The 8,543-nt window shown below is 41.3% G+C and overlaps 1 protein-coding gene across 1 annotated transcript; it reads right to left on the reverse strand.

The window, feature by feature from the left end:
• Positions 1–1,689: 1,689 nt before the first annotated feature.
• Positions 1,690–6,635, reverse strand: lrrc24 (leucine rich repeat containing 24). The gene is made up of 4 exons (XM_053651715.1): positions 5,949–6,635; positions 3,917–4,195; positions 3,420–3,588; positions 1,690–2,846 (listed from the first exon to the last, which is right to left on the reverse strand). The coding sequence occupies exons 1-4, from the start codon at positions 6,111–6,113 to the stop codon at positions 1,690–1,692; spliced, it is 1,770 nt and encodes a 589-aa protein (XP_053507690.1). The 5' UTR covers positions 6,114–6,635.
• Positions 6,636–8,543: the final 1,908 nt, after the last annotated feature.

The following is an 8,543-nucleotide window of genomic DNA, read 5'->3' on the forward strand; positions in this document are numbered from 1 at the left end:
ATTGGCACCCTTGGTAAATATGAGCAAAGAAGGATGTAAAAAATTGTCTTTATTGTTTAACCTTTTGATCTTTTGTTCAAAACATTCACAAAAATACTCTGCTCTCATGGATATCAAATAATTGTGAACAAAACACAGGTTTATCAAAAAAAAAAAAAATAATAATAATAATTAAAAAAAACTTTGTTAAATATGTGTTGTCTTGAAAGAAAGCCAGATCCCAATTTGGACCAAAAAACAGATTTTATTTAGACAAACACAAACGTCACATTTATTGGACATTTGACAAACAAAAATACATACTGTTCCAAATTATTGTACTGAGCTTAAGCTTAACACCTTCAGATGATATCACCAGCTGTGATGAGTGTTTTTATACCCTGAAGTAATTACTAGGCTTTTTCTGTACAAACCTGGCAAGATTTATTTAAAAAAAAAAAAAAAAAAAAAGAAAAGAAAAGAAAAAAGAAAAAAGAAAAAAAGCTAAATTTACCCTACACTCCAGAGAACAATATTAGAATGTCATACAAAATGCCATCTGGAGACATACAGAGCACAATGCAATTATAGAGATGTTGATAATTTATCAGGAAATCTAGTGTCTAGAACTTTTATTTTCACAGTGTTACTTAAATAGAGGTCAAGAGGATGAGAGAGAGAGAGAGCAATCTAATTAAATACATTAAATTCAATAGTTTGTTGGCTATCACAAACACAGACATAACTTCACTCGGTCTCTGTGACTCACTGGTCTTCTCATACACATGTAAATGTGCATCAAAATCATATGTAGGTACAAATGAAAACTAAAAGGCTCTCAAAATATAAAGACATAACATGAATCGATGACAAAACTATTCACACTGCCGGCTGAAACCAGGAAAAAAAACAAGTTAGACATGATGAAAAAATGGCCTTTGACTTTCTTCACTATGCAGAAAAACATATGTGTGTCAGAGTATAGCAACTGACTCAAGCATCCTTTCTGTTTTCTACTTTGTGAATAATAAATGAAACGTCCAATATGCTGGTTTTCTTCTCAGTAGGTTCATCTGACCATTGAAGGTATTTTGGTGCCAGGCTTTTTTTTTTATTATTCAATCTTCAGCGACCGCTTCATCCTGCCTTTGGTTGCAGTGGATCCGGAGCTTATCCCGGAAATACAGGTCGTGAGGCAGGAACATACCACCAGTCCATCAAGCACCATGCGTACACGCAGTCACACACTCATTAACACCTAGGGGCAATTTAGTGCAGCCAATCAACCTATTGGCATGTTTTTGGAGGGTGGGAGGAAATCCACACAGACACGCGAAGAACAAGCGCATAAACTCTGTGCAGTGAGTAACCCATGCTCAGGATCAAACCGGGGAACCTTCGAGCTATGAGGAGGCAATACTACTGTGCCGCCCTAGGCATTTTTTTGGGAGTTTGACTTCTAAAGCATTATGCCAGGCAACAGAAATTTTCTGTATCCTTCTCGTCCTGTGCAAGATAAGCCAGTGATTTGATCCTTTTGAAACAGCCTTCGGCTTATCCCTTTCATCCAACATTAATCAAAAAATAGAATAGAAATAGGCAAACTAATCAGAGATCCCATCAGGCTGACTTCAAGCCCAATACACAAAGAGCTTCTCTGTAACTGGCCTTATGGACTGCCTTCTCTGATCGATCTGCTTTTAGTCTTCTTCAGCAGTGGATCTCATACGCGATCTGTGTGTCAAAAAGCAGACTCTGGTTTATAAATAGGCCCTCTGGGTCTGGTGGTGGACCCTCGATGCCCTCTGCTGGGGCTCTGCGCGGTCCAATGGTAGATGTCAGAGTGCCTTGGGCCTGGAGCACTTCTCTAGGCTGTAGTGCCCCATGCTGGCCAGGGGTGGGTGGTGGAGGCAGCACAGGCTTGGCCCGGTTTAACACGTACATTTCATGGCCACGCTCATCCCGGTACTCCTCAAGCTGTGCAAATGTAGTTGGTCCATCAGAGTAGTCATTGACATAGAGGATGCTCTCCTCCTTGCCATAAGCACCATCCTCTTTCTGGCGCTGCCGGTGACGGCTGTAGATCATGCACAGCAGCAGCAGGGCAGTCAGCGCCAGGAGTGAGATACCCACAGCGATGGCTGTTTGGGTGGCTGTGCCCAGGGCACTGAAGTCCATGCTCTCAAGCTCGTACAGCGGTTCCTGACTGACATCCCCTAAGGATGGACGGTGGTGCGAAGAGGATGAGGAGGATGATGAGGGGTGCAGGCGAGGCCAGGATGATGACAAAGATGAAGATGAAACGTTCACAGCAAGGTGAAAGATCACACGTGCCACCCCTCCAGGATTCCAAGCTTCACACTCATAGCGTCCTGCGTGTGCCACTGTAACATTACTCAGAAATAGCATCCCACTGCCCGTGTCTTGATCGAAGCTCTCCCTGTCCCGACCATCAGCTGTTGGTCCACGGTTTCCCACATTGACTCCATTACCACCAGGCTTGGCTGTCACTGGCTTTCTGCTGTCCCCGTCTGTCCCTTCCTCCTGCACCAGACCTCGTGGTGATAGCTGAGCTCTACCGTAGGACACCTTCCTCCAGGTGACCTGGGGCTGTGGGTAACCTGAGGCCTGGCATGACACGCGGATGCTCTCACCCAAACGTACGCTTAGTTCCCTCGGCTCAAGCTGCACAGCAGGCGGGATGCACACCAGGCTATTAGCTGGCACCTCTACCAGGATCAGGTGCGAGAGGCGTGGCGGCTCAGAGCACAGAAGCCTCCGATCAGCTGAACTCAACAACCGCTGGCCCTCAGTGTTTATCCAGCCACGAAGCCAGTGAAGTGCACAGTCACAACGCCATGGATTATCTACCAAAACATAGAGAGAGTGAAGTGAGGGATGGAGCGGGGGAGAGGAAAAGATACAGGTAGACAGATCAAGATTATTTAAGAGAGGAAACAGAATCGTAGAAGGAGAGGGGAAGTTTCAAGATTTAACTAAGATATTAGAAAGCAACGATTTGCTTTTTCATACAAAAGACTATGAGAAAGCAAATTATCTGATCATCTAAAAGGCCACATTCAGAGAGATTAGGAAAGCTGCAATAGGAGAAAATGTGAAGAAGAGAAAAAAAGCCTAAAAGGGAATCTTTTGAATCCTACACAACTTTTCAAACCTTGTGCGCTGTTTTGTGCTTTCGATTCAGATCCTGTTTGATACCGTGCTAATCGTTCTTTCCATAAAATGTCCTTCCACTCCAAATAAAGGTTTCCCGTCCAACTTCATGTGCTCGGTATTTTCCATCATTGTTCCTGTTCCATTTCCCTTACATTTAATATTGCTCCTGTTCGTAATCTAGAAAATAAATCTTTAATTCCGGTTTTATCACCTTGACTCTTTTCCCTTTTTGTGCAAGTCTGTGCATATGGCTATAAAGGTACCTGTGATGCGCAGCACCTGCAGGCTGATGAGAGGTCTGAGAGTGACAGCACTCAGGGTGCGCAGGTTATTCTTGCTGAGGTCCAGCAGAGCCAGAGAAGACAGGCCCATCAGAGCCTGCTCATCTAACACCTCCATCGTGTTCTCCTGCAGGTGCAGCTCTTGCAGACGCTGGGGGAAGACAAATGAGATCTCATTATCCTCCGCATCACCTTCATTGTGATCTTTCTTGTTACCTTAGACATCATCATGTTCATTATTGCCATCATCCTAACCACCACCGTCATTAAAACCTGTGATGTTCACAGTTCCTGCTTCCATTTTGTTCCAGTTCAGTTAATTGCAGAGTGTACAGCCACCTGCGTGTTTATGCTGTCACATTTACTACACTCCAATTGACTGGGACATTTTTCTGCACGTTGTACATAATTCAAATCGAACTCAAATGTGCAGGAATAGAGACCACACACACACACACAGACACACACACACACACAACCTGCAATCCACGGAAGGTGTAATCCTCCAGACGGTTGATGTGGTTCCCTGCCAGGTAGAGGATGCGCAGGTGCTCAAGACCACGAAAGGCATCAGCGGAGATCAGGTTGAGGCGGTTGCCATTGAGCGCAAGCTCTAGCAGTTGGCCCAGACTCACGAAGGCGCTGGCCTCCAGAGCTGAGATGCTGTTATTCTGCAGGTACAGATAGTGCAGGTGACCCAAGCCAGACAGGTCCACTGCCCGGATCTGACCAATGGCATTGTCCTGCAGGAAGATAGTCTGTAAAAGAGTGCAAAACACAAGCTCAACAAGTTTTTTTCAGTTCTATGGGATCTAAGCATTGCTCTCTAGAATTATTGGCACCCTTGGAGAAGATGAGCAAAAATGATTTGGTAAAAAAAAAAAAAAGATACTGTGTTATTTGTACTCAGAATAAGATATTTTTATTTATTTATTTATTTATTTTTACCAAGGTTTAAGAGTTTGTTTATCTGCCTCACAACTCCAGGGTCCCGAGTGCAGATTGTTCTCTCTGTGTGATGTTTTGCATGGTTTCTTCCAGGTTCTCTGGTTTTCCATCACCTAAACGTGCCAGTATTTGAATTGGTCATTCCAATATTTCCTGAGGTGTGAACGTGTGTGGTACCAAGTGATGGACTGGCCTCCTATGCAGGATGTATTCCTGCTTGGCATACAGTTGGATTCCCGGGACAGGCTCCAGATCCACCGTGACCCTGACCAGGATAACATGTTTACTGAAGATGAAAGAATGAATAGCTTTTTTCTTATTTTACCCAAGGTTGCCAATAATTCCGGACGGCGATGTATCCATGGACTCATTAGGACAAAAATATTCATTCACTAGTTCTTAGCAGTTTAGCGCCACAGAGGTAAAATATATAAGAACATATAAGATCTTTTTATTCATCTCCAAGTGATGTTTTGTTTCGTCAAAGACACTTCAGTTATATAATAAAAAAAAAAAGTTTGATAGAAGGTAGCTTATCATGAAGGCCCTTTCTTTCACTGAGCGAGAATTGGATCAATGAGAAGCTTTAGGCACTGAATCGACTCTTTCATAAACGCTCTCCCCAAAGTCTCCACAGTGCGGGTACTTGTAAACAACTCAATTGGTAGAGCCAGCATTTGCATTAGAAAGTTTTTTTTTTTTTTTCGTGTGAACAGTGGTGAGTTTGTATGGGCCTTTCGTCTTGTCTTTAGTGATTTATCAACACCATATCAATTGCATAATTCATTACTTTACTTGATTGCTCATGCTCACATTCTCTCTCTCTCTCTCTCTCATATTGTTTCCACAGAGATTAATGCAGGCGGAGCAACATCAGCTCATTTGTATGGCACAGGTTCCTCAGGTTATTTGAGTATACTATGTAAATAGGCTTATGAATATGTAAAGAGTGCTGTGGTGTTATGGTTGCAGCACAGGTTAATGTATAGAGACAGGGAACGAAACTGCCACCATAGAGGAGGAGGATTATATTTGTATGCTTGGATGAAGCCTCGGAACATGGGGAACCATGTCATGGATCTGATATTGATCTTTTATATGAAATGAGTTTGGCAGAGCATTTTAATTAGCATTTAAAACAGACATAAAAGAGAAACACAGCTCCTGCATTCCCAATATTTGTGCATTTCTAATTTTCAATTAAACTAGGCTTCTCTGCTCTCCGTTTTTAATTTGGTCTTCCACTATTATCAAGCCTTCCTAGTGCTTTGTGCTTTCATTCTATTATTCTTCTATATATTGTTATGTCTTTTATTCGATTTTTGCTATGCCGTTTATGTGCCCAGTCTTTTATTATACATTGGGCTTTTGCTGCATGTAATCCAGTTTCCCTTTATTTGACTTTTATTGCTGCGGTTCGATCAGCAGCTGTTGTTTCATATATAAATTTGACTGGAAATCTAATAGTCACAGGCAGCATCTCTGGGCCTAAATAGGAGATAATATCACTGAACAGGAAATAATAGTGTTGTGTAACCAACTATGGCGTTTTCAAATAATGACCTGTGTTCCATGAGCAATGCCCCGTGGTATCTCTTTGAGTCCAATAGAGCCACACTCCACTGTCAGGCTGTAGCACCGGCAGCCAGAAGGGCATCCGAGGCAGGGCACGGATAATAGGACCAGAACCACCACCAGAAGCGAGAGACAATTGAGGAGGAAAGCCATCTCAGAACAGATAGCGCCTGAGGAAGCAAAGAAGATACAGGTTGCCGAAAGAGAGGTGAAGAACTCTGAGAAAAGTTAATGGATTAGAAAAAGGTGAAGTAAGGAATAAAACCCTTCAGGGCATGCTGTTATTGGAAAATGATCAACAATAGGGTGGTGTGATGCAGCGTGGTATGAAGTTGATTATTTTCCAATATCTGCTGGTCTTGAAGTGTTTTACTCCTCAAATACCACAACAATTTGTCAATGTGAAACAAGTTAGTTCCTCTGATTACTTATGTTATAGCTGCTATAAACAGTAGTTTCCTCTCCACTTTCTTTTTTTTCTCGCTCTCTTTTGAAGTTAAAAAAAAAAAAAAAAACACCACAGCTTGTCATGGTATTAAGAAACCACAAAACACAAACTCCTCTGACCTGTAAATCTAACTGGCCAGTACAGTATTAGTGCTACCAATGGAGACTCCTTCTCTAAACGGTAAGTAAACATTTCCTTACCGAAAACATCACCATATCGACGTTTATACCTTGTTATTATTAGCCTTAGATTATAATAAACATGGCACCTGTGAATTAGTTGTCACAATAGTCCCCATAAAGCATTAGCACGAGCACATTAATATAAATGTACTTTGAATTACAGCTGGCGCTGCTGTCAGAGCTGCTATTAGAAAATGAATTCGCAGCTTATGAGCAGTCTTTTTTTTTTTTTTTTTTTTTTTTTTCATCGAGAATTCAATAGCGCTGTGGAATAAAGAAAAGAATAAAGACTGCACGCCTTAGGAGCCTAATCAGATATCGAATGCATGGGCAATGAGCAAGTGTATCTGAAAAGGGAATATCATGGTGGAGAAAGTGAAAAGGGGCCATGTGATATTAAGTGGCAGAAATCTTCAAGCAAGACAAAGCAGACAGAGACAGATTGAAACCATTCTTGCTTCATATAGTTTCTGTTTTGGGCTTCAGTTAATTAAAGATGTATGCAGAGGGGTACATATGCAGTCTAAAGGAGCTCTCTTCCACATTCGGTCTCTTTTACAATACGTTTCCTCCGATAAATAAATGAGGTGTACTGCGTCTTGTCATGCCGCTATTCCCCAGGGAAGCTTTCTCAATGTAATCAAAATCTACTCCTGATGAGTCTTTTATGTCACTCAGTCTTTCTTCCCTTTGATAAAGATATGTGGTACGAAAACAGATATAAATTACAGCCTCTGGCACTGTTTTTAAAAAAAAATAAATAAATAAATAAAAAGGATGTAAATCTAATACTCAGCAGAATACTCAGCAGAGATCAAAATTGTTTACTATGATGAGACCAGATGGAGGGTGAGCACTACAGCATGCTGATCAGATTGTCGGCTCTGAGTCAGCAACAGAATTTCAAACAGATTACGTTGCAACGTTATTAACCATAGTTTAGTCATTTTTGTGTCATCATAAAGTCGTAGCCAGTATACACCATGCCGAAGTGCTGCCAAAACATCCGTTACTTCAGATTTGTGTGGTTGTGGGGCATGAAAAACTTTCATCTTCAGTAAAGAGGGGCCAAATGGATCGTCACATAAAAAGAGCAATGAGCCATGAACGAGACTGTAATATTTTATGCCAGAAAATATCAAGGCTTAAAAGAAAAAACGTAGACAATTTTACATCCTAGTCTAGGGTTTGGTCTATGGCTTAAAATAGGTGTGGAAGTCCATTGTATCTGTAAAATGTAAATTCAATCCTGAACAAATTCATTAAACAAAAGGCTAAAAGGAGCGCAGACTGAAAATGACTCTGGGAGAAAGCAAGTCTGAACTAATAAAGAAAACAGAGAATGCGGGACTAATTAGGCTCAAAAATAAAACACCAAAAAAAAACAAGAAAACCTCGCTCACTGCCTCATTAACAAAGCAGGAAATAGAATTAATTCCAACAAAAAGGCGCCCAGGCCTGACTGTTGTTGGCTTTCCAGCAACATTACAGTGCATTCAGAAAGTAGTCAGACCTTTTTGGGTTTTTTTTCTTCTTCACATTTTATGTTGCATGCTAAAATGTTTTCACATCAATCTACACTCCATATTCCATACAGACAAAGCAAAAAAAAAACAACAACAGATTTGTGATAACTTTATTGAAATTTATCAAATAAAATAAAATATAAACCCTGAAATATCACATTGACACAATTATTCAGAGCCGTAACTCAGTACTTATTTGAAGCATCTTTGGCAGCAATTACATCCTCAAGTCTTTTTGGGTATGATGGGACAAGCTTTGCACACCTGGATTTGTGGATTTGCTGCCATTCTTCTCTGCAGATCCTCCCAAGCTCTGTCAGGTTGGATTGGGGACCGTTGGTGGACACGTTCTGGCTGAGCCACTCAAAGACATTCACAGATTTATCCCTAATACACTCTTGCTTTATGTGATTAGGGTCATTATCCT

The sequence above is a fragment of the Ictalurus furcatus genome, chromosome 20 (assembly GCF_023375685.1).
Source record: "Ictalurus furcatus strain D&B chromosome 20, Billie_1.0, whole genome shotgun sequence".
Taxonomy (NCBI): domain Eukaryota; kingdom Metazoa; phylum Chordata; class Actinopteri; order Siluriformes; family Ictaluridae; genus Ictalurus; species Ictalurus furcatus.